The 26007-nt window shown below is 37.8% G+C and overlaps 1 protein-coding gene across 1 annotated transcript in view; it reads right to left on the bottom strand.

The window, feature by feature from the left end:
* The window catches only part of TTN (titin), a 240259-nt gene that overhangs the window by 95178 nt on the left and 119074 nt on the right, over positions 1 to 26007 (bottom strand). The window contains exons 157-191 of the mRNA XM_086898524.1: positions 25628 to 25750; positions 22982 to 24856; positions 22515 to 22598; positions 21023 to 21106; positions 19644 to 19727; positions 19272 to 19385; positions 18795 to 18920; positions 18456 to 18539; positions 17437 to 17520; positions 16321 to 16404; positions 15948 to 16061; positions 15553 to 15774; positions 15233 to 15331; positions 14912 to 14995; positions 14230 to 14313; positions 13655 to 13753; positions 13063 to 13137; positions 12060 to 12140; positions 10876 to 10980; positions 10279 to 10356; positions 9845 to 9898; positions 9454 to 9537; positions 6587 to 8449; positions 5580 to 5630; positions 4541 to 4936; positions 3896 to 4171; positions 3389 to 3664; positions 3096 to 3235; positions 2509 to 2635; positions 2159 to 2422; positions 1785 to 2051; positions 1389 to 1652; positions 712 to 851; positions 461 to 587; positions 82 to 348 (exon numbers count right to left, since the gene is read on the bottom strand). Coding sequence (XP_086754650.1) covers positions 82 to 348; positions 461 to 587; positions 712 to 851; positions 1389 to 1652; positions 1785 to 2051; positions 2159 to 2422; positions 2509 to 2635; positions 3096 to 3235; positions 3389 to 3664; positions 3896 to 4171; positions 4541 to 4936; positions 5580 to 5630; positions 6587 to 8449; positions 9454 to 9537; positions 9845 to 9898; positions 10279 to 10356; positions 10876 to 10980; positions 12060 to 12140; positions 13063 to 13137; positions 13655 to 13753; positions 14230 to 14313; positions 14912 to 14995; positions 15233 to 15331; positions 15553 to 15774; positions 15948 to 16061; positions 16321 to 16404; positions 17437 to 17520; positions 18456 to 18539; positions 18795 to 18920; positions 19272 to 19385; positions 19644 to 19727; positions 21023 to 21106; positions 22515 to 22598; positions 22982 to 24856; positions 25628 to 25750 — 8379 coding nt within the window. The remainder of the gene's footprint in view (positions 1 to 81; positions 349 to 460; positions 588 to 711; positions 852 to 1388; positions 1653 to 1784; positions 2052 to 2158; positions 2423 to 2508; positions 2636 to 3095; positions 3236 to 3388; positions 3665 to 3895; positions 4172 to 4540; positions 4937 to 5579; positions 5631 to 6586; positions 8450 to 9453; positions 9538 to 9844; positions 9899 to 10278; positions 10357 to 10875; positions 10981 to 12059; positions 12141 to 13062; positions 13138 to 13654; positions 13754 to 14229; positions 14314 to 14911; positions 14996 to 15232; positions 15332 to 15552; positions 15775 to 15947; positions 16062 to 16320; positions 16405 to 17436; positions 17521 to 18455; positions 18540 to 18794; positions 18921 to 19271; positions 19386 to 19643; positions 19728 to 21022; positions 21107 to 22514; positions 22599 to 22981; positions 24857 to 25627; positions 25751 to 26007) is intronic.

The raw sequence follows: 26007 nt of genomic DNA, 5'->3' as shown, positions 1-26007 counted from the left end.
GTAACATGTCACAACGTTAGCAATGTAAACCATGTGAGAACATGACGCAAAACTTTCCTAGAAAGACAAAGACTAACAAACCTTCAATAATTAGCTTGGCACTTGTTCTTTTATCCTCAGCTTCAAATGTGTATTTTACTTCATCCTCAAAGGCAACAGATTTAATAATCAGAGCATGCTTTGTTCCATCAGAAATAATTTCAAATCTTTCATCAGGAATGATCTCTTCTGTTCCTTTCAACCAGCGGAAAGTCTTGGGTTCTCTGGATACCTCACATTCAAACTTAGCTTCATCCTTCTCAAAGACCTTCACATCACTTAGTGGAGTGATAAAGATCAGAGGCAGTTCTGAAATCAAAGAAGAGCTCTTTCATATCAGTTCATACTGGGCTTTCTGACACTAGATTTGTTCTCATGCCCTGAAATACACATGGAAATGTTGGCCTAGTGCAGACTGTACCTTTCACTTTCAGATTAGCAGCACTTTTAGCATTGGCAGCTTGGAAAGACACTTCTCCAGTCATATCAAGTTTGCAGTTATGAAGGACAAGAATATGCTTCTTCCCATCTTCAATGATTTCACAGTCCTGGTAATAAAGAAACACACCCCACCCCAAATATTAATAATCTATAAAACCACTAAGAAAACACTATTCTTTATTATGTTTTTCTACAGGAAATTATGGTCTAAAAACAAAGAATAATCCTTACAGGTGAAGGTGTTAGGGTTTCTCCCTTTAGCTTCCATACAGGATGGACATCAGGCTCAGAAATTTCAATTTCAAAGCGTGCAGTTTCACCAACAAATACTTCCACTCCATACAGTGGGCGCTCCACTTTAATTAAGCGAGCTAAAAAGGAAAAAAAAAAATCAAAAGTTTGCATCTGTTTACTCATAAAAGGTATACCATACAAATATAATACTGAAAAGCATGTTAAGTCTCTCCCTTTTCCTTCTTTTGGGCATTCAAATGCTATGACTAGTAAGTGTTTATCTAACATCTTCCTAGAAAGCGGCAAGTTGGCAGTCTATAACCTCCTTCCACAATATGTTTGAAAATTTAGTTATTTTTGGTAAAAATATTTTTTTCTAATGATTAGCCCAGATATCTGTTACAGTGAACTAAACTGATTTTTTTCCTGATGGCAACTGGACAGAGAGAGCAAGTGGTCATGACTATCTTTATAATAGCTACTTATATATCATCAAATATATTGTCTCTTGTAATCACTTTTAATAACTTTAAATCTAGATATTTCAGCCATTCATCATAACAGCATGCTTTCTAGAGGTACATTTTCGGTCTTGCTCTCTAGAGAGTGTCTGTCTGTGACACTGCTTTACAAAGGTTTTGTTACTTTCCCTTCGTGAAGACATGATTACTTACACTCAACGCTGATATTGGCGCTTGTCTTGTCGGTTCCACAGTCACACTCATAAACACCTTTATCACTCTCTGCAGCCTTCTTGATCTTCAGGATACGGCGCAAGCCATCCGTTTTTATGGAAATTCTGTTGGAAGCTATTAGTTCTTCACCATCTTTGTACCATTTTACTGGCACATCTTTGCTAAGTTCACACTCCAGAGTAATATCATCTTTCTCTACAGCACTGTAGTCTTGTAATTTCACAGTGAAATATGGATCGGCCTCTACAAAAGCCATAGTGGATAAGATATATTAGTTACATAAATATACTCAAACGTCAATATTTTGTCACTTTCTACTTATAAAAATGGCTAATATTAATTCTATAGCAGGTTTTGAATTATTTATGTAATTACCTAAGACTTTCAGGTTGGCTTGTGTGTTCAAGTCCTTGACTACGGCCTTTATTTCTGAGATATCATCAAGTGTTACTTCTCTCATTTCTAGTTTATGAACTTTGCCTTCTGAAGTAATTAAAACTGTTCTGCTTGTGTGAAGTCTCTTGTCATTTTTGAACCATTTCACGGGCATGTCTTCATGAGAAAGCTCAAACTGAAAGTGAGCTGTTTCCCCCTCTTTCACTGTTTGATCCTGTAGAGGTGATATGAACTTCAGCCTCACACCTGTAATGTAGACACAAAAACGCAATCAGAAAAAAGGCTAATGTTGTCCTGAAAGGCATAGTCTTTATGATTTTTTTTAATTCTTTTGTTCACGAGAAAATACTTGCCTTCTACAAACAGCCTTGCTGTGCTCTTCTTGCCATCAACTTCAGCAGTGTATTCTCCCTCGTCATCAAACTGAGAATCATTGATAACAAGAATGTGCTTCTTCCCATCTGCAATGATGTCAAATTTTTCTCCGATCTTGAGTATATCAGTGCCTTTAGACCATATAACATTGGCCTCTCTGGTAAGGACGCATTCAAACCTTGCTTGGCGCTTCTCAGGAACAGTGACATCTTTCAGGGGCACAGCAAAGTCCAGTTCGATTTCTGGAAGCAAAAGACAACACATCATTTGTAACGTGCTGCATGTGACCTCTGTCTAAGCTGGTGTCTCCCTGTGTGGGGCACTGTACCTTTCACTGTCAGGATAGCTGTAGTGACGGCGTTAAGGGCCTGGTAAAGGACTTCTCCAGCTTGCTCTAACTTGACTTTGTGTAAGGTCAGGAAGCGCTTTCCTCCTTCAGCTTTGATTTCACATGTCTGGAGGGATGACAGACTTTGTTAAATACAAATACCAGTGTAATGCAAATGCCTTGCTGCTAGATGTTTTTAATAAAGGATTTTCATAAACATTGCATATGCAGTAAAGAGTCAGGTAGGAAGAATGAAATTGCTTTTCAAGGCAAGTTAACACTTTTACTTTATAATTAAAATATGGAGTATATTTCTTCAGCATTCCATACTTCTTTAGAATGTCAGAACCATTCCTACAATATATGTAGGATATTTCTATTACTATTTGAATTATGTGCTGTAACACCTTAAGAAAGTGAAGGCCTTCAAAACTTAGCTTTAATAAAATATAATCCTTACTTAAAGAATCAGTATTTTCAGTCATATATTCTGGACTGAGTAGCAATGACACAACATAAAGATTGAAGGAACCTGTTCACAGTATTTAATTTAAATCAATCTTGTTGTAAAATTTAAGGATGCTCACAGGTGAAGGTCTCAGGATTTCTCCTTTCAGCTTCCATTCACCAGGAATATCATCTTCAGATATTTCTGTATCAAAGTTTGCTGTTTCTTTCTCGTAAACTGTAACATCCTCTAATGGCTTCAGAAGCTGAACTTCACGTTCTACAATACACACATGAACACATATATGATTAGATCAAGTTTTGATAGAGCTTTATAATAATTCAGGTCACTTTTTTTGCTATTTTTATTTAGAAGTTTTTCAACATTGGCCTACAAGCTGAATAAATATAATCCAAATAAAAGCCTCCTTACCACCAAGTGTCAGTTTAGCTGGATATCTGCGACCTTCAACTTCCACTGCATATTCTCCAATATCAGCAGGACCAGCATTTTTGATTTTCAGGAAAATTTTATTTCCTTCTTTAAGGATTTCAGTCTTGTCAGTCGGTTCAGCAGGGATTTCCTCATCTCCTTTAAACCATTTAATGTTTGGTGTATCCTTGACGATGTCGCAGCTGAAAGTAGCTGTTCCTTTTGGTTTAACATGCTGGTCTCTTATGGGTTTTACTAACCAGTCCCTTATAATTTCTGCATGACAAAAAGTTACACAAGAAAACAGCTTAGCAGACTTTTATTACAAATAGATGTCTCATAAAAAATGATTAAGAACTAAAAGATTTTGTATTACAAGCTTTTAATAGCTGTAAAAATCTTATCTGTTCACTTATATTGTAAGACAATGAGAAAAGGATTTTGTAGTTTTTGCAGCAGCCCAAATATCCTAGAGAGAGAAAAAAAGAACATGATTTTGGTGCTTACCTACTACCCTAACACAAGATGAGCATGATAGTTCAGAGTCCTCCACAGTAACAGTGTAAGTGCCAGCATCAGCATCATCTGAATCAGAGACTGTGAGAGAATGTGACAAACCAATAACACCCAGAGCAAATTTCCCAGGCTTGGCTTTGATGATTTTACCATCCTTTCTCCAGACCACATTTCTTTCTTTGTTAAGCTCACATGTTAAGTACAGTGGCTGGGTTTTAACCACAGTCACTTCTTCTTCCAGGGTTTTCACAAACCGCACTGGGAGTTCTGTGGGAAACAGAAGATTTTGATTGATATATAGAACACATGACATTATATAATATTATATATTATAGTATAATAGATAATAGTATAATAATATAATATAATATGTAATAGGGTAATAGTATGCTATATAATAGTATATAAGTAGTATATAATAGTAGTAACATATAATAGTAATAGTATAATAGTATATTATAATTATATAATGGTATAATAATATTATATAATAGTATAATAATACATATAATATATAATATGTGTAGTGATCAAGGGAAAAAAAAGGATGCATCTACCAACTACTGCAAAATTATGAAGCACCAGTTCTAGTTGGAAGAGTAGCTAGCCTATTGATAAATTTGAAACAGGAAATACCTTCAACAATAAGTTTGGCTGTAGAGGTCTTCTCTTTGTTGCCCAGCCGTAATACACAAGTATATTCACCAGCATCAGAAAGCTGGACATCAATAATATGCAGCTTCCTATCTTTGCCATCAGCAATAAACTTGTGTTTTGGGCTCTCTCGGATGTTACTTCCATCTTTCATCCAGCTGGTAATTGCAGTGGATGGTGAAATAAGGACTTCAAAGATTGCAGAAGACCCAACAGACTCAGCTTCTTTTAGCACTATATCTTTCATCTCCTTGACAAACTTCAGTGGTACAGCTTTGAGCTGGTAAGTAAATGGAGGCTCTTCAGGAGGTTTTTCACCACCACTGCCTGGCCTGAGTTTCCTTCTTTCTGCATCTGCTGGTGAAGGTGTCTTCTTGGCTGTAATTCAGATTCAGAAATTAATAAACTAATCCTGATTAATTACTTTGCATTGTGGGCTGTAATGATTTTGGTTGGGAGAGATTTGTCTTCTAAGTAGCTACTAAGGGGCTGTTTGGGGCAATGTTTTTGAAAACAGTCTTGATAATATAGAAATGTTTTTGTGATTGCTGAGAGGTGCTTGCAGAGCCAAGGCCTTTTCTGCTCCTCATATAGCCCCACCGCTCTGAAGGCCGGGAGTTCACAATAAATTGGGAAGAGATACAGCCAGGAAAGCTGATCCCAACTGAGCAAAGTGATACCCTACACCATATGGTGTTATGCTCAGTATATAAAGCAGGGGAAAGAAGAAGGAAGGGGGGTTGTGTGGAGGTGGGGGCATTCAGAGTTAGGACATTTGCCCTTCAAGGGATGGAGCCCTGCTGTCCTGCATATGGGTGAACATATCTCTGCTCATGGGAAGTGGTGAATGAATTCCCTATCTTGCTTTGTTTGTGTGCTCTGCTTTTGTTCAACCCCTGAGTTTTCTCACTTTTATGCTTCTTATTCTTTCTTCCCTCCCACCATAGGGGAGTGAGTGAGTTGTTGTGTGGGGGCTGATTGCCAGCTGGAGTTAAACCACGACAAGGTTGTAATACCCTACCTTTGATTGGACTGATACCCTTCGGAGATTCTTCTTTTGGTGGCTTGGGCTCTGAAGTAGAACAGCAAGAATATTAGGAATGTAGTTAATACAATAAAACTAAGACAAGCATTTCTTTTACTTATTAGATTTTTTTCTTCTTTTAGTTACCTACATGTAAAAGGGGAGGAAAGGATACAAATATATCTCTATTTTTATAGAACTTATATTGTACATATCTCACTAGTAAGTTCAATATCCTGAAGTGTAGGAATTCCATATTCAGCAGTAGAGCCTAACAGGCAGCTTAAAACAAAAAGCTCCTATTTCCTTAATGTTTTGTCCTGCCCATTAATTTGTAAAATTTTGTCATTATTTGACATTTTATTTAAGATTAGGCCTTTGATCAATACCCACCTGTCAGCCAAAACTGTTTAAGTGCCAATTAAAATTAGATGAGGTTGTTTATTTTTTTTAAAACATACACACTTTTACCAATGAACACCACAAAAATATAAACTGTGTAAATTAAATTTATGTTTTAAGAAAACATAGTACTTTTACAAGTGAGGGATGTTCTGTTAATCTAATTTGAGATGAATCATCACAGACTTTTGAAAATATTACCCATGCTATGAGGCCTCTTGCTACCTTTTTGTGAAAGGAAATATAAAAGATACTTTTAATGGGAGAATGAAATGAATGAAATGCAGGACAGATTTTACTGCAGTGGATGGAAAAATGAATACTAGAAAAAAAGTGTGAGTTTTCCTGAGAAGACAATGGTACACAGAACGGTAAATGAAGTCTTAGAAAAGTATAAGACTAAGACAATGAACAGTGATCACACAGCTGTATGTACAGACAGGTAAGACAAACATGTGAAGAGTGTCTGAATGCCAATAAAGCCGGCTGACAGACTTGATGGAATTGTGAATGGTGTTACTGAAACACAATGGCAGGTGGTGCTCTCCTGAAGCAAATGGTACAAGCACTTCGTGGAAGAATATGGCATCAGTCTTCCTCACCTCGCTTTGCATGAGACTTTGCTGGAACATCCAGAACTTCATATGACTCTCCAGGTGCATCCAAATTCTTATTTTCACTCGAAAGTCTAGAGACCTGCTCAGTCAGGTGAGCAGATTCTGATTTCTGGTATTCTTTCTCTCCTTCTGCTTTCTTGGAAGTTATTACCTTACCTATGCTTGAGGAGGAAGTACCTTCTCCATTTGCAAGGATCCCTTTGCTTGATGATAATTTGTCTGTGAGCTTTCCCTTCTCTTTTTTCATAGTACCAGATGTGCTTTTTCCAATGCCATGTTCAGGTGATGTTTTTTCATCTGATATACCTTCTGTATATTGCTTTTCTTCAATTTTTTCTTTTCTGCTTTTGTGAGCTAGAGTTTCTTTGTGTTCATCCTGAATGGTATAAACTTCTTGAATTTGTTTTTCATCTTGACTTTGTGGTGGCTGAATAGCAACTTTCTTTACTGACTCAGATATGACTCCCTTTTCATATTCTCCCATGGAAGCTTCACTTTCCATTCCTCCTGTAATCACTGTATCAAATTCTTTTTCCACAGGTAGAATTTCAGGGGCATTTGACTGTCTAATTTTGCCTTTTTTTAAGTGGGTGCTGAAGATAGTTTTTTCTTCCTTCTCTGGTATAATCTTCTTGCCTGTTTTTTTATCGCTTAGGAGTGTTTTCTCAGCCGACAATTGTCCTAAACCCTCCTCATAATGAACTTCTTTCTCTGTAGGGTATTTTTCTCTTGCTTTCATTTCTACTACTTCTGACTTAAGAACAGATGGCTTAAAGACTGTGTGAGGTTTTTCTCTGGGAATCTCCTCATCTTCAGTGGGTTGCTCTAGGTCAACATGTTTTCTAAATCCTCCCTGAGCCTCCTCATACAGGTCTAAGGAATGTACTTCTCCTGATGTAAAATCCAGGTTCTTATCTTTCTCATCATCTTGAATATCTTCTATTTTCTTTGCTTCTTTGCTAAGAATCTTATCTATAGGAATTTCAGGCACTGTGCTGCCAGATTGCTTCATCCTCTGAATTTTATTTTGTATGCCATGTCCCTTCACGGATTCTACAAGAGGAACTTCAGATTTCTCTTGAGTAAAACCTCCTCTCTCATTTTCATTTCTAAGCTGAGCAGTTTCAGCTGTGTCTGCCTCTATGATATCCTGTACAAATGAAGTTTCATCCTTAATGTGAAATTTTTCAGGTTGCAAACTTTGTTTTGATTTTTGCTCTTTTCTTAGATGTTTCTGGTCCCTGAGCTGATATGGCTTTCTGGGTTTAGGTACACAAGTTGATTCAATTTCTTCTTCTTTTTCATGGTCAGGAATATTTCCTTTATGAAGAACAGTAAACTTTTCAGAGGCCTTCTCTATGGCATCTTCCCTATGAACAAGGAATTTAATTTCATCCTCCTTTTCTTCTCCAGAATGTCTTTCCACATGTTCAGATGTTTCAGAAATCATTTTCACTTCCTCATCAGGAAGTGGTAGTTCCTCCTTTGTGGAAAGAATGTGATCCATTTCAACTTCTAATTTCTCACCTGTAAGGGTAGTCTTTCCTGCAACTACAGGTGTCATTTCTGATTCCTCTTCTTCAGAAGGCAGGACAAAATATTTAAGAGATACTTTCTCCTGTTCATCTGTCTCTGAATTCAGTATTCCACCAGCTGTTTCCAGTGAGATTTTATACTCAAGTGGCTCTATGGCCGGAACAGTCTCCTTAGGACTTACTTTCTCTTTTACATGCAAGCTTTTCTCAACCAAAATCTTCTTTAACACAATTGACTCAGGCTTTTCTTCTTCCACTGAGGGCATTTTATCTCTATGCTTTAGTACAGATGGTGCATCAGGCTTTTCTGCAGCTACAAAGGTTTCATAGGTAATGGTAATTTAGAGAGTTAAAATCCGTAAGAATAAGAATCAGGAACAATATATTTTTAAGACAAATTTTACAGCTATACCTGAAATAAAACGAACATAGAACATTTTTTCTCTACACAACAGAAACTTACAACATTACCACGGAAGAAAGGTAAGAACACTACACACAAACATAGAACCTATGTAAACCACATTAGTAGTGTCTCATTAGATCACCAATTAAAATCCAATTAAAAGTGGCAGAAAATGACAGCTATCTGGTCACTGATATAAAATAGGTTAATTGTGCCACTGCGGGCTGCATCACATATCAGTGGCCAAGAGACATTAATGATTTGGCTTCTCAACTGCCCAAGATCTGAGCTCTATTGCAACACGAGGCCCTTTGAATGGTGGGCGAGCAGAATGGACATCGGCTCTGCTGGTGGAGCACAGGCTCCAAGTGTTTCACAGGAAAAGGAACAATCACAAAATGTGATTTTATTTCTCACAGCAGGCTTTGTTCCAGGGTCCTAAGCATAGCAGATGAAAGTAGCAAAACTCTAATTCTTCAACATCACTGTCAGTTTTCCTCAGGGTTTCAATGACAAACCAAAAGCAGGAAACCAAACAACACAACAACTGTTTAGAGATATGTGTAACTTCTCTGTCTACACACAAAATACAAGATCACAAAGTTCACAAAACATATATCAGGACACGAGGAACATCAAGAAAACAACAGAATATGCAAATTTCATAGTAGGACAACAAATAAAGACACACATATTACCATCCAGACAAAAGAGCACAAATTGGTCTCCATAATATATCAGAGATGTTTTAAATTGGGTGACAGTACCTAGAATAACAAGATCCTTGAATAAGACCTCAAATCTTCCTGTAATTAATGAGTTATTGTACAGTTCTTCCCTCTTTTTATACTGAAGGTATTTAGGTATTTCAGAGAAAAACCTTCTAAATAGCATAGAATACACATAAATACCTGCTTTCTTTCCAACAACTGGAGCTGTCACTGGAGCAGTAACAGTGGGTGCTGGTTCTTCAGCTGGTTTTGGAGATTTTAGAGCTGTATGGGGAAAAAAGTTTTAATACATTACTTCAAGTATAATCTTGAAAATGTTTCATAGATGGTAGGAAAGTCTTATTAATTCAAAAGGCCTTTGTGTGGACAGTTTTAATATTCAGCTGCACAAGGTGCTGACTCATCTAGACTGTGCTTTTGCCAGGATTGGACCAGATTACCCTTGAAATCACTTTCCAGCCTGGTATTCTATGATTCTATGAACATCCTTTTAGCAAGAAATCCCTGAACAGAAAATACTAGACGCACAAGAAAGGCTTGACTAAAGCATTCATGACTACAGAATTCTTACCTACTGCAGGTTTAGGTTCAGGCCCAGGAACTGGGACAGACGCTGGCTTAGTTTCTGCCATTTCAAACACAGAAATTACAAGTAGGTTAGTTTACATTTTTTGCGGTCACATTGAGCATTAGAAGTTAGGAGCAACAACACAGAGAGAGCTAAATGAAGACAAAATTTATTGGTTTCTATTTTATTTGGCCAAAAAGCAAGAAATGACCTTGAGATGAATTCTTATAAAACAAGATTGCAAACAATGGGAAAAAGATGAATTTTTCAAGCATTGAAGGATAAAGACAACAAGAAATCCAGAAGATTGCAAAATGGTTAACGAGGACACAGTAGTCATGACAGACAGTAATGCATGATGTTAATATAGCATGATATTCAGCACTGAATATCGTTTAGTTGCTGTAATAAGGAAAAGGAGCACCACACATCTGTACCTTTTGGTGGTTCAGGCACAGGTTTCTCCTCTTTTTTTATGGCAGGTATCTCAGTTTTCTTCGTAGGAACTTCTGGTACTTTGAAATAATATTTTTATTTTGTAAGATATATTAAAACTCCTTAAATGCCTAAATATAATACCCTCAAGTATATTTAAAAGTTTTCATTGTTTTTACATGTGAACAGTTTCAGATGTTCATAAGATTTAGGAATATATATTTCTTAGAGTAAGATTTGAATAAATTAGAAACTATAAATGGGTTAAGGACAGATATTTGCAAAAAGTTACCTAAAAGAATGCTTGGATTAACTGTTTTGCTGTAGTTATATTTTTATCAGTATTATATAAAATATTTGTAAAGCTCTTTTCTATACAGAATGAAGATCGAGAAATAATACCAAAATGCAGAATTCAGACCCAAAAGTGAATGTCAAACTTGGCTACACTTTCAGCTAAGACTTAAATTGCACAATTAGGCCAATGAAAGCTCTCTTTTAAGATATTCATTAAATTCCTGAACTTAAGAAAATACTGCTTAATAATGGGATTTTAAAAACTAATAATTTAATAAATAGATTTTATAGTAATCTAGTACCTTCAGGCTTCTTAATTTTTTCTACTGGTGTAGGTACTGGTTTAACTTCTGGTTTAGGTTCTTTTTCTGGTTTAGGTTCCTCCTCTTCAGGTTTCTTTTTAAGAACTTCAAAAGAAAAGACATCTCAGTTTTTAAAGCACAGGCAAACAAAGGAATAAGACAATGAACACGACAAAGATTAAAAACATCAATCATAAAGAAACAGGAAAATAAAATACCTAGCTCAATAGAAATGAAAGATTTGTGTAACTATTCAAGATGCTATTCAGAAATTTAAAAGTCTAGTCATCTAAAGAAAAAAGACATTTTTATTAAGAGCAGTCCATCTGAGAGAAAAGATTTTAATATTACCTGACTGTGATAGAATAAAATTTCTTGTAATATCTTATGTATTTATTCTCTCATTTAAATGATGAATTCCTATATGTAATTATGAATTATAAACTAGTTAAAGATGATTTTTAGGGACAGAATGCAGGATTATAGATTAAACTCCCATTGACTTCAGTAAGAAAACAATACTAAAATCCTCAAGTATTGTATTTGGAGAGCTCAAATTTCTATATTATCTGTTTTCCATTTTATTGATTTCACTTGGTTTTGGCCTCTCAGTTCTTCATCTTGGGTATGTAATGACATTGTCATCTGAAAAATGGAATATTATATTTTATTATTTTTTCTAAAATTTGAAGGTACAAGGCATGAATCAACCCCCTACGGTATTTCCAAGAGAATTGGAATTAGTGTTTCATTCTTCTAAGGAATAGTTGAGCACAAAATGATTCAGAATGCCCCAGACTTTGTGGGAAATGGGACTGATGTGCAACAGCACTGTGGGGTTCTGTGATCTGTGTGGTACTTCTAAGAAAACCATAATAGAGAATACATAGACTACACACATAACTTTAATAACATTTACACTGTGGGCAGTGGAAGACTCTCAAAGGACTAGAGGGAGATAGGGAACTAGATTTTCATTGTTCTGCTCTGTTTTCACTACAGATCCTTTGCATCATTTCAGGCTACACCTCTCTCCTACAACTGCTTTTCCTAAGAAACAGACATCAGATAGTATTTGATCATGTAGTATTCCATACCAGACAAGTTGAACAATTTTACTTAGGAGAATATGCTGATCAGTGTTAAAATGCTGGGTTTTTAAAAACAGAGCCAAGTTACTATACCTCTTTTCAAAACAACTTCTTCTTTTGGTGGAGGAGTAGGCTCAGGAATTACTTTGCGAGGTTTCTTTACAAGTCCAGGCACTTAAAAGAATATTATTCCAGATTTTATTTTAGGTTCATAACAGCAGTAAGAGTTAACCAACAACTAGCATGCCCAAACAAGCACACAAATCAAAGACTAGTTCACAACTGAATATTAAAATCAAAGGTAAAACTGTTGCTATTGAAGCCAATAGTTGTAATATATTTTCTACATAATTTGCATTCAGCTGTCATCTAAGCTTATGTATAAAGTTTTCATACAAATAAACAGAAGAGAAGTATGGTTTGAGAAAACTATAAAGATTATGTATTCAAGAAGAATCATCATCATAACATTTTATTTCCTTGTCCTCTTTCACTACAGACTTATGTTACATATCTATTCATATGAGCTGTCTGTGATATTCATAAGGAACAACTTTAATCTCTAAACTTGGAACAGCATTAAGAAGGAATGTCCACTGCTTCGCTGCTTAATTTATCTTAAACTCTAGTAAATATGAATAATATAAAGGAATACCTGTTAAGTGGCCTGCTCAATACATTATTTATTCCCATCTCTAGAAAGTGTCCTCTCACAAAATTAAATTACACTTCAGAAAAATAATAAATGAAGTATGTTGAAAAAATGGTGTATACACTTAAAGAGTGGTTTTTTTTTCATTTCTAGCTAAGCATAAAACCAAAGTGAGCACCTAAACAAGTGATAAAACTCATAAAACCCCTCTCACTCCTCTATGTTTCTGCCCCTTATATCTCACAGATCGCATGATGGGAGACTAAAGTGGACATAAATATAACACAAACGTATATGCTGAAGATGGGGATGCATGTTGAGCATAATCTAACAAAGACAGTATTTTAATATATTTGAGCAAATTATACAAGAAGATAATGAGAACTACAACTTCAGGCTCATGAGAGGTTTATTTTAAGCTAGATTCTTGTATTAGCTAGGTACCTTTAGCAGGTGGGGGTTCCAGTTTTGGAGGCTCACCAGGTTTTGCAGCCACAACTTTCTTCCTTGCCTCAGGAGCTTTAAAGGAAATAATTTTAGTTTTACAACACAAACTAGACTCCAAGAAGAAAGGAATTTTCTAAAAAAACCAACCACCTCATTAATAGTACTGATATAAAAGAAGGACAAAAGCTGCAAACAACTGTTTAGAAAAAGTCAGATGGTATGTAGGAAGCACAATGGATCTGAAACCTGTGTTCATATGACGCCAGCAAAATATTGCTGGGGATTCTTTTCATTTGTAAGAATATGTTAAAGAGAGAAGAATTATGTTAAGGATAGAAGAACGTGTTAACTTAATTAAAATTGTTTTAATATTTTTTTTCCTGTAACTATTGAAAAGAACCCAAGTAAACGCTGATAAAAAATCATGATGGACTGAGCATTAGTGAGGAGCACCATTAAAGTATAGTATATTAGAAAAGAAATAAAAAAGACACAAAATTATACTCTAAAAGCATGCTTTTCAAGGTTCATCAGTATAGTTTTAAAAGACTGAGTTTCTAACATTATTTATGGCTTCAGACGATGATACCTTTAAGTAGATCTTTTGCCAGTTTAATATCTTCTTTTGGAGCAGGTGGTGGTGGTACTGGTTTTCGCTTTTCAGGGATCTTCTTTTCAGGTTGCGGCACTTTAAATAACATTAAGTAGATTTAGAATAAATTTCCTACAATGGCAGTTATGTGAAGAGTAATGTACAAACCTAAAGACCACCATTTTCCATTTCCATTGAAGCCAGTGAAAAAATGTCATTGAATGAAATGGGAGCATGAAAGAGCCTTAAGTTATTGCTTCATAGCATGCAAATACTCAAGCTGACTTTAAAAAGCATGTTAATACCATGAGAGCAAAAGTAGAAAACCAAATGAAGGGAAGACTCTTGTCAGAAAATGAAAGCATTCTAAATAATCTTCAGGTACTTAGAATGAAATGATCAGAAACGATTTCCAGAACACAACAATGGAAGAATCACAGAAAGACCTACAACGTAGAGGTGACCTACAACACTCAGGCATGTGGATGAAAAATGAGAGAGCAAGAAGGATTTGCACATGATGATAATGAAAGAAAGGTGTGTGGCAGCCTGTAGGGAAGTACTTTGTATACCTTCAACTGGCAAAGCTTCTTCAACTTCTACAGCTGGAATTTCCTCTGCTTCTTCGGGCTCAATCTCCTTTATGATTTCAAATTCTTTAAAGAATATTGACAACCGGTGTAAGTTTTCAATTATAAGATTGTTTCACGTGAACAATTATACAGATATAAATAAAGCAAATCTACTTCAACAGACACAGACAAATACACATTAGGATAAGTAATCACTTAGTAACTGTTACCTTTGAGGTTAACACAAGATTTGGAAAACTACTTTCTTTCTAAGCATGAGTAAGAATTGTGTGGAGGACAGAATTTTTTATGTATACAATATAAACAAAACAATAAGCTTGGGGATGACTCATTGTAACAGGAAAGAACAAAATGTCAATGCTCTCAATTAATTTAGGATTATAACAACAACATAAATAGTAACTTCTGAGAAACTCCAATTCAGTGGGAATTTAATACTATCTTAAAAAGAGAGACATATCCTGTGCAGGAGCATGTATTTTCCAAATATGAAGATATGCTAACAGATACAAAAAATAATGACTAGTATAATCTAAAATATGAAGCGAAAAACTTACAAACTTCACAATGGGAGAAAAAGGAAAATGTCTACTTTAAAGCTTATACTTGGAAGAACAGGACAAAGGATTCTTCTTAGAGTAAAATCTATGGTGGCACAAACCTTCACTTGGTAGTGATTCAGGTATTTTAGGAACGGCAACAGGTACTTTCTCCTCAGAGACAGGTTTCTTGGGTACCTCAGACACTTCAAAAAAATATTAAGTTTTTTTATATTTTGTGTATATAAATGTACATACAAAACATAAAAAGACAAAGACATCTAGCACACACAGAATCACAGTAACAGAGGCCCTAATCATGAAAGACTGTGCTCCAGTCTTTCTCAAGTTAGGCTACATTCAAATGACAAATTTTACAGACTCACTTATGAACAAAGAAAAGAAGGAATACAGAAAACATTTCTTCTCCTGGCAATATGTACCTTTGGTTGGACGAGGCTCTGGCTTTTCTAATTGTGACTTTGTAGGTGTTGTAAGAGACACTTTCTCTTCTAGGACAGTTCTTTCTTGCACTTCAGTTTCTTTAAAGATATTAGTAAATTTTTATTTTGTGAATATTAAGACACATATATACACATAATAGTGAAAAGTGCAACAACTAAGAAGAGGAGGGTGTACTAAACATGAAGAATAACAAATTTACGCAGCAGATTATTCATCTGGCAATGAATACATCAGTGTAAAAGGGGAAAGGTATTCAGAGAATAAAGATAAGGAGATGCTCAGTCACTGATATATGTACCTTTAACTGAAGGAACTTTAGGTTTTCTAAGGACAGGCATAGGTTCTGGTACTTTTGGAACAGCAACAGGCTCTGGTTTCTTGGGTACAGCCACAGGTTTCTTTGGCACAGCCACAGGTTTCTTGGGCACAGCCACAGGTTTCTTGGGCACAGCCACAGGCTTTTGAGGAATGACCACTGGCACCTCCTCTTCTGCCTCTTCCTCCTCAATCCCCTCAGGCACTTTAAAGATATTAGATCCATTGACTTGACTGAGCTAAACCTCATGCACACAGAGATTCAAATGACAAAATGCTGCTCTCACCCCTCCCCACAGAGTGCAGAGGGACAAAGAGCACTGAGCACTGCAGCAGTGTGAAGCACATGGCAGGCTCTTTCAGAACACCACCCTATACCTTCAGCTGGAGAGACTTCTGGCTCTCCAGGCTCAGCAACTGCTGCTTCCACCTCTTCTGCTGCTTCCACCTCCTCTTCCTCCTCCAGGACCTCAGCCTCAGGCATCTCAGGCACTTCAAAGATATTAGTGCATTTCATTTTACATGGCTAAGAAGACATGACAAGCAGGGACAACAACCAGGGTGACACAGACACAGAACATCACAGCAGCCAGCTCCAACCCTCACACACCACACAGCGCCCTTGTCCCTGCACACACAGCCCTGACAGCCCCAGCCAGGGACACACAGACAGGACAGGAGAGGGCAGGACAAGGCTTAGGAGAAGAAGATTCAGTGTGTTCTTTGTTAAGCTCTCCAAGAAGACAGGTACCTCTGGGTGCTGGCAGCTCTGGTGCTTTGGCAGTGGGCACAGGTAGTTTTTCCTCACGAGCAGCCTTCCGGGGCACCTCGGGTGCTTCAAAGATATTAGTAGCAGTCAGTTTTGTACATAAAACAGGAGGAGGCACAGTGAAACACAGACTGGAGATGCACTCTGAACGTAACCAAAGTGGGCTCCCAGCATCAAGCCATGACTCTGTCTCTCACTGGCTCACACACACAAACCCCCACAGGGCACAGGCACAGAGCAGTGATGCCAGGTACCTTCTGACAGAGAACTGCTGGCTCTGCATGGGCTTGAGGCTGAGGTGTGCATTAGGGTTACTCAGCAGCCTTTCCTCCCTTGGGGGAGAGCTTTTCATTCTCAGCCCTGCTGGGATCTGTCTTTCTCTGGGAGCAACCTCAGCCCATGTTTTACCTGTTTATCATTCCTCATGAACATGCTGGTGCTTTATGACCAGCAGTTTGGGCACAGACAGGCTGAGGACACAGGTTTTCTCATTTTTCATCCTTTTGTATATACATTTTTTGCTTATGCTTTTCTCTTCTTTTTTTTTTTACTTATTTTCTTATCCTAAGTACCTGTCCTCAATTTCCATTTCACTGTGGCAACTTCCATAGCCTGTACAGTGCAATGGATTTTATAATGATATTTTATTATAAACCCTAAAAGTGTCAGCAATTTCTTTAAAACTTTCTATACAATCACTTCTTACTGCACTTGTGCATTGCTGAGTAAAAACTGGGTTTTCATTTCAGAAGGTTTATGTCTATTTTATACACTACCTGAGTCTGCCAGAAGAGTCATGCAGACTCTTTTCTATTTAAGATAACAAATTTGGGCAGCCATATGAAAAACTTATGATTAATTGCTAAACTACAATGTTTTAGTATCTACTGATTCAGAATAAGACACCAATACAGTAAAAGAAAAAATATATTTTGAGCTGTTTCTACAAAATACTACATTTTCAAACTCCTGATACACAGTGCAGAATGCAGAAATTTCAGGAAATCATAAATGAACAGAACAACAACAGACATCAGAAATAACACGTAAGACAACAAGGACAGTCTGATTTGGACTGACACACAAAGCGACAGGTACCTCGAACTGCTGCCGGTTCTGGCTTTTTGGGCACAGCTACAGGTGTGGGCTCTTCAAGAACACCTTTCTTGGGCACCTTGGGAACTTCAAAGATATTAGTGTATTTTAGTTCTGTGGGCACTGCAGATGTCCAGGTAACAAGAAGAGAACCAGAAGTAAATGCACGCAGACTTTTTTGGGACGGTGCTGTGGTTACATTCGGTCACCAGTGGAATGACCAGGGTGTCCAACACATCACACAGGAGATGGGAACTCTGTGTGTGGTCTCTGTTTCTTGGTCAGGGTGGGAATGTAGAAAATATATCTGGCTTCTTAGCAACAGATGATCAGAGATTCATTTGTGGAATCCTAGTGCATTTGTGTATCACCCAATATAATTCACAACTATTTTGTCATTGTAACATTTGTTTTTTAGGAAATAGCATTTGATTTATCATCACCATCTTTTTCTTTTTTTTTTTATTTCTATCAATCAATTCCACTCTTTACACCTCCTCTTAACTTTCTATGTTCCACAGTTCCTTTCACTGAAATTCTACTTTAGAAATATATATAGTTCTTATACTTCTCTCTCTTGTTATTGGATCTATTAATGTATTAATAAGATAATCACTAGATTTATCCAGTCTTTTGCTAGCAAAAATTCCTCATGTACATTGGCATTACCTTACTTCTAAAGAGGTAGAGAACCTATTCTGTTGCTCTCATGTATCAGAAGTCTTGTGGATGCAATGTTTTGTTCTTTAAAGAGTTATTTTCAGACTCTTCCTCAGAAAAAAATGTATTCTGTTTAAACTAAAGAGTCAGTAAATTTTAATTCTTAAACTTTACTAAAAGTTCAGCAAGATATTTTTGAAGGAATTAAATCTGATTCTTCTGCCATGTTTTTGACACCCCACATTGCACTTCATATTTCTTAGCCACCTATCCCTGATAGGTCACCATTAAAAAATTACTTAAACCAAAGTCCAGAAGAGCATAAGTTTTTTTCTAATGATGATACTTATAGTGACCTGTACCTTTGGCTGGTGGTGGTTCTGGTTGTTTTGGTACTGCAACAGGCATCTTTTCTTGTGGGACAGGTTTCTTGGGCACCTTCAGCACTTTAAAGATATTATTTCATCTTAATTTCACAGTTAAATTAGTAGGAAAGATCATAACACTCAATCAAAGAGTTTAGATATTTCTAAGCACTGTAATGTTCCTCTAGTGGCTGGTTGGTTAGTCATGCACTAAGATAGGTACAGCAGAGATTATGGGTCAAGGACAAACAACAAATCTTACAAAAAGAAGGGATAGAAACTGAAAATACTAATAAATACAATAAAATGAAAAGCACCTCTCTCCAGAAGATATACCTTTAGCTTGTGGAGGTTCTGGTTTCTTCGGCACAGCCACAGGTTTCTTGGGCACAGCCACAGGCTTTGGTGGAATGACCTCTGGCACCTCTTCTTCTGCCTCTTCTGCCTCAATCACCTCAGGCACTTGAAAGAAATTAAATGCCTTTACTCGACTGAGCTTAAGGTCAGCAAAAAGGCAGATGGCAAGGCAAGAAAGGAGGAAAGTAAACACTTGACAGAATATCAGTGTGTTCTGTCCAGCCAGTCACTTCTGCTTAAGGTGGGCTCGCTACAAAGAGACCAAGTATGGACTGATTGAGAGGGGGTTTCCAAAAAACCCCACCCTCTCTTGCAGAGAGTGTGCAGGCACACAGAGATACAGAATGACAAAATGCTGCTCTCACCCCTCCCCACAGAGTGCAGAGGGACAAAGAGCACTGAGCACTGCAGCAGTGTGAAGCACATGGCAGGCTCTTTCAGAACACCACCCTATACCTTCAGCTGGAGAGACTTCTGGCTCTCCAGGCTCAGCAACTGCTGCTTCCACCTCTTCTGCTGCTTCCACCTCCTCTTCCTCTTCCAGGACCTCAGCCTCAGGCATCTCAGGCACTTCAAAGATATTAGTGCATTTCATTTTACATGGCTAAGAAGACATGACAAGCAGGGACAACAACCAGGGTGACACAGACACAGAACATCACAGCAGCCAGCTCCAGCCTCACACACCACACAGCGCCCTTGTCCCTGCACACACAGCCCTGACAGCCCCAGCCAGGGACACACAGACAGGACAGGAGAGGGCAGGACAAGGCTTAGGAGAAGAAGATTCAGTGTGTTCTTTGTTAAGCTCTCCAAGAAGACAGGTACCTCTGGGTGCTGGCAGCTCTGGTGCTTTGGCAGTGGGCACAGGTAGTTTTTCCTCACGAGCAGCCTTCCGGGGCACCTCGGGTGCTTCAAAGATATTAGTAGCAGTCAGTTTTGTACATAAAACAGGAGGAGGCACAGTGAAACACAGACTGGAGATGCACTCTGAACGTAACCAAAGTGGGCTCCCAGCATCAAGCCATGACTCTGTCTCTCACTGGCTCACACACACAAACCCCCACAGGGCACAGGCACAGAGCAGTGATGCCAGGTACCTTCTGACAGAGAACTGCTGGCTCTGCATGGGCTTGAGGCTGAGGTGTGCATTAGGGTTACTCAGCAGCCTTTCCTCCCCCTGGGGGAGAGCTTTTCATTCTCAGCCCTGCTGGGATCTGTCTTTCTCTGGGAGCAACCTCAGCCCATGTTTTACCTGTTTATCATTCCTCACGAACATGCTGGTGCTTTATGACCAGCAGTTTGGGCACAGACAGGGTGGGGAGCAGAAATCACATCATTATTACTTTATTATTATTTCTACTCTCTTGTATTTCTCTTCTATTTTTTCAATTTTTTTGCAGTGTATGTGGTAGCTTTTGAGTTAGGTTTTAGTGCTTCTATAATCCTGTATTTAGACATTGCATTTGGTGAGAGTAAGAATGAACAGCAAGCGTGATCCTGAATTGTGATGCACAAATACAGAAAACCAGTGGTCTTGTATGCAATAATTATGTGCAATGCAATTATGGATTTGTGCAACCAAATTTCTTGTGTCCCCATGTGGTTATGGTCAGTAGAGACTTATGTCAGACCATCCTGATCAACCACACATTTGATTAAGTACTGTATTAATAAAAGGTTAGGAGTATTTGTTATTTGGGCTCTAGGTCTGCATACATGCCTTAAAATACTATTGTCTGTCTAGGTATGTTCCTCTTTTCACTTTGGGCCTTCTTTTCCAACAGTAACTTCAGTTCCTTCACAGTCCATTAAACCTGTCTTTCCTACTTATTTTCACTGAAGTTATCAGGTTTTTTTGGTTGGTTTCTTTTTCCTGTTTTTAATATTGCTGTATCCTTACTGTGTCTGGTAGTTACCACCACACAACAGGACAGGCTTGCCAGTTCATACTGGTTTAACAAAAACACTTTTGCTAAAAGAAGTTATATTACTTGAGATTCTTGGAAAAATTCTAACAACAGACGTTTACATTAAAAAGCCTATTTAGAAAACTCTTTCCCATTCTAATAGTAGAATTTCTACACAGTGCAGAATGCAGAAATTTCAGGAAATCATAAATGAACAGAACAACAACAGACATTAGAAATAACACGTAAGACAACAAGGACAGTCTGATTTGGACTGACACACAAAGCGACAGGTACCTCGAACTGCTGCCGGTTCTGGCTTTTTGGGCACAGCTACAGGTGTGGGCTCTTCCAGAACACCTTTCTTGGGCACCTTGGGAACTTCAAAGATATTAGTGTATTTTAGTTCTGTGGGCACTGCAGATGTCCAGGTAACAAGAAGAGAACCAGAAGTAAATGCACGCAGACTTTTTTGGGACGGTGCTGTGGTTACATTCGGTCACCAGTGGAATGACCAAGGTGTCCAACACATCACACAGGAGATGGGAACTCTGTGTGTGGTCTCTGTTTCTTGGTCAGGGTGGGAATGTAGAAAATATATCTGGCTTCTTAGCAACAGATGATCAGAGATTCATTTGTGGAATCCTAATGCATTTGTGTACCAGCCATGATTCATAAATGTCTGTGTTTTGTGCTGGCTTAGGCAGTCATTGTCAACTTTTTACTTGCCACTTTACTATTACTATTTTCATCCTTCAGGCTAATTTCAACTTTCTTTTTCTGTCTGCATGTTTCCTCCCTTCTTTAACTTCTCATCTTTTCCCCCTGTCATCTCCTGGCTTTTATTCTTATCACTAGATGTTGCTTATAACTGTTTCCTTTTATATGAATTTCAATTATTTAAATAATTACCACTTTGAGGTGGTACTTCACTTGAGGGAATGTCATTATATTTCAGATGAAGAGAATCTGATGTCAGAGGAAATGTTTTCTCTGGCCAGAGCTTGGGAATTCTAAAGGAAATGAAATGATGCATCACTGCATCCATGTAGAGTGTCTTCATTTTAGTGTGCCTTTAGTAATTTTTTTGTATTTGAATTACAAATGCCTTTTTAAAGGCTCACTGTATTATATGCTCACAGTTGCTTTACAGGTCTTTAATGCTATTTATACAAAGTGACAGCTTTGCAAATCCTGTAGTCAAAAGTGTTTATGTATGACCAAAATACAGAAAAAAAATAAGAACAGTTTAAATAAAATATTCTGCTCTGTTATACAGATACATAGAGATATTTGCGATTCTTTTGCTCTGTGTACTGAAACTACTACTCTCTGTTGAAACAGAGTAGTCAAACAGAATAGTTTCTATTTTGTCTTTCCTCATGGAATCATTTAGGTTGAAAAAGATTTTAGGATTATCAAATCTAACAGTAAATATAACACTGCCCAGTCCCACTAAACCATGTATGAAGTCATGCCTACTAATAGTGTGAACAACTGTTTATGTACTCCTTCTCTTGTATCCATAAGATTTTGGCAGGTTTTTGGTAGACAGGAGTTTATCATATCTGCTTGATATGACATAAAGCCAGTATAACAAGAGTTTAGATGGTTTAAGCTGAAGAAACATTTCAGACCCCTGCACAGCAATTCATATTTGGCATATCTCTCCCACATTTTTGATATCAAAGTATGCAGGGAAAAACAAATTTAAACTGAGATTCATTTAAAATAACCCTAAAAAACAAACAACACCCTTTCTTATGATGATAATAGTGGTGACATGTACCTTTAGGAAGTGAAGCTTCTGGTTTTTTAGATAGAGCAGGGGGAACTTTCTTCTCTGGAACAGTCCTCTCAGCCATCTCAGGCACTTCAAAGATATTAGTACATTTCATTTTACAGTTACAATAAAACTCAGCATTAAATACAGAGACTGAAACATAGAGGACAACAGACACATTTTGAAGTAACAATTTAGCACACACTCACACTCAGTGTGATTTGGTTAGCAAGCATCATTTAAAACAGATCAAAAACGACAGAACAAAAGAGGTTAAAACACGTTGCTTTGACTGATGTAGGTTTTGATTTTTCAGGAACAGCTAGAGAATTTTTCTTTTCTGGGACCGCTTTTTGGGCATTGCATGTTCTTTGAAGATATTAGTAGCTATTAGTTATTGTATTAAGCTTTAAAATGAGCAGTGAAACAACATACTCAAGGGAAGGAAAAGAGATCCTAGGCACAAGAGATACCTTTAGGTTGTGCAGCTGCTCGCTTTTTAGCAGCAACATGCTCTTCCTTTTCGGCCAGCTTGGCTGGTGGTGGTTCCTCCGGTGCCAAAATGAGCTCTGGTTCTTTGGATGCTGCTTCAGGCTTTGGTTTTCGAAGTGGTGTAGAAGGCTCTAGGCTTTGGGGTGCTAAAACAGTTTCTGGTTCCTCAGACACCATGACAGATTCTGACACAAAAGCCTTTGATTTTCTGGACACTGCAGAAGTCATTGACTTCTGGAAGTCTGCAGCAAAGTCTGTTTCTTCAGCTGCTGCAAACTCTGCTTTTTGGGACCGCACAAAATGTTTTGTTTTGGGGGGCACCACAACACGCTTTGATTTTTGAGTTGATTCAACTGTCTCTGACTCCTCAGACACCAGTATGAGCTCATATTCCTCAGGGACCATAAATGGTTCTGGTTTTCTTGATTTCTGGGATTCCAGAACCGGCTTGTGTTCTGGGGGCATCACATATTTTAACTTTTGGGGTGGCACATCAGGCATGGGTTCCTCAGGTGCCACATCAAATTCTTGCCTCTCAAGCACTACAACATGTTCAAATTTTTGGGATTCCACAATGGGCTTCTGTTTTGGGGGCATCACGCCATATTTGAGTTTTTGGGGTTCTTCATCAGGCATGAGTTCCTCAGGTGCCACAACAAACTCTGGTTTCTCAAGCACTACAGTATGTGCTACTTTTTGGTATTCCACAACAGGTGTCTGTTTTGGGGGCATCACACCATATTTGAGCTTTTGGGGTTCTACATGAGGAATAGGTTCCTCAGGTGCCACAACAAATTCTTGTTTCTCAAGCACTACAGTATGTGCTACTTTTTGGGATTCCACAATCGGCTTCTGTTTTGGGGGCATCACACCATATTTGAGCATTTGGGGTTCTACATGAGGAATAGGTTCCTCAGGTGCCACAACAAACTCTTGTTTCTCAAGCACTACAACATGTGCTAGTTTCTGGGATTCCACAACAGGCTTCTCTTCTGGGGGCATCACACCATATTTGAGTTTTTGGGATGCCACATCAGGCTTGGGTTCCTCAGGTACCACAACAAACTCTGGCTTCTCGGGCACTTCAACACGCTTTGGTTTTTGGGATTCCACAACAGGCTTCTGTTTTGGGGGCATCACGCCATATTTGAGTTTTTGGGGTTCTACCTCAGGCATGGGTTCCTCAGGTGCCACAACAAATTCTTGTTTCTCAAGCACTACAGTATGTGCTACTTTTTGGTATTCCACAACAGGTGTCTGTTTTGGGTGCATCACACCATATTTGAGTTTTTCAGGTTCTACATGAGGAATAGGTTCCTCAGGTGCCACAACAAACTCTTGCTTCTCAAGCACTACAGTATGTGCTACTTTTTGGGATTCCACAACAGGTGTCTGTTTTGGGTGCATCACACCATATTTGAGTTTTTCAGGTTCTACATGAGGAATAGGTTCCTCAGGTGCCACAACAAACTCTTGCTTCTCAAGCACTACAGTATGTGCTACTTTTTGGGATTCCACAGTGGGCTTCTGTTTTGGGGGCATCACACCATATTTGAGTTTTTGGGATGCCACATCAGGCTTGGGTTCCTCAGGTTTCTCAGGCATTACAATATGCTCTGTTTTTTGAGATGCTACAATAGATTCTGATTTTTGGTATGTCAAAACAGTCTCAGGCTCCTCAGATGTCAGAACATGCTCTAGTTTTTGAACTGCCTTTACAGGCTTTAGTTTTCGGGCCACTTCAGGTTCTTGCAGTTCCACCTCTTGATGCTTTGGTTTTGTGCGTCCTGCAATGGACTTTGGTTCTCGAGAAACGGGAACAGGTACTTTCTTTTCTGGCAAAGTTGTCTTGGTTGCTTTACGTACATAAAAGATATTAGTTCTAAATTTAACAACTGCACTGACAATCATACCAAAATTAAGCCAACCATAAAACATTAAAGACAATTGTAATAAGAATATTAAATGCATATCAGGTATCAATCATTTATGCTGGCCTTTTAAGTGATGAATATAAGACTTTGGCTTTTCTCTCTTTTCTTTCAATGGTACATACACACACTCCACCTCACAAAACTCATGCTCCCATATGGAAGTACACACATGCACTAATAATATAACTTAAGATATAAGTAAAAGCCATGATAATTGTCAACAGAATGGACAGGACAAAAGATATTAATTGTACTGCAGGCATTAAAGTGAAGATTCTTTCAAGAAACAGAGGTGATGGCGTCTAGTTTTTCTTGGTGGAGCTTTGTTTTTTTCAATTAAATTGATAACTTCTGCTCTTAGCTACTAGAATGGGTACTTCATTTTCTTCTCCTATTCTAACTTTTATTAGCTGTGGTGGCTTTCATGAACCCAAGCAGGTAGAACAGCAAGAATATGCAAAGATAGTAGGAAGAACTGAAGTAGAATGATGGTAAGAGTAACATACAAGCAATTCAGACATCCAAGATTTGGCAGTATTTTTTCAATAACAACCATATCTGTCTGTTTCACACATATATGCAGATAAATAGAACAAGCATAATCTAGAACTTCAGGAAACAGAAGGATAATTACAGTGTTAAAGAAAAGATGAAAAACAATACTTTTGTTATTTTATTAATGTTGAGATTTACCTTCCTTTGGTGGGAGTTCTGGTTCTTCAGGTGCAGCCTCTGGTTCTGGGACAACCACAGGTTCTGGTATTTTTTGGACAGGTATTTTCTTTTCTGGAACAACTTTCTTCGGCACCTCAGGTTCTTTAAAGATATTTGTTTGTTTTAATTTCAGGAATTTGAAGAATAGGAATTAAAAAGACAATAATAACTCCAAAGTAAAGAAAAAAAATACATAACAGCATCAGAATAAAGCCCACCCTTATAAACAATTTGGTTGTTTTGTTGTTTTGGTTTTTTTTTCCATATTGCTTTACACACACTATTAGTAGCCACTGTTACTGAGAGCTATTCAAAAAGGAAGAAGACCACAAAGTCTTTAACACTTATATTACATAAAC

The sequence above is a fragment of the Cyanistes caeruleus genome, chromosome 7 (assembly GCF_971803275.1).
Source record: "Cyanistes caeruleus chromosome 7, bCyaCae1.hap1.1, whole genome shotgun sequence".
Lineage (NCBI taxonomy): Eukaryota > Metazoa > Chordata > Aves > Passeriformes > Paridae > Cyanistes > Cyanistes caeruleus.
The sequence above is the reverse complement of the archived record's forward strand: the minus strand, read 5'-3'. Positions and strand labels throughout refer to the sequence as shown.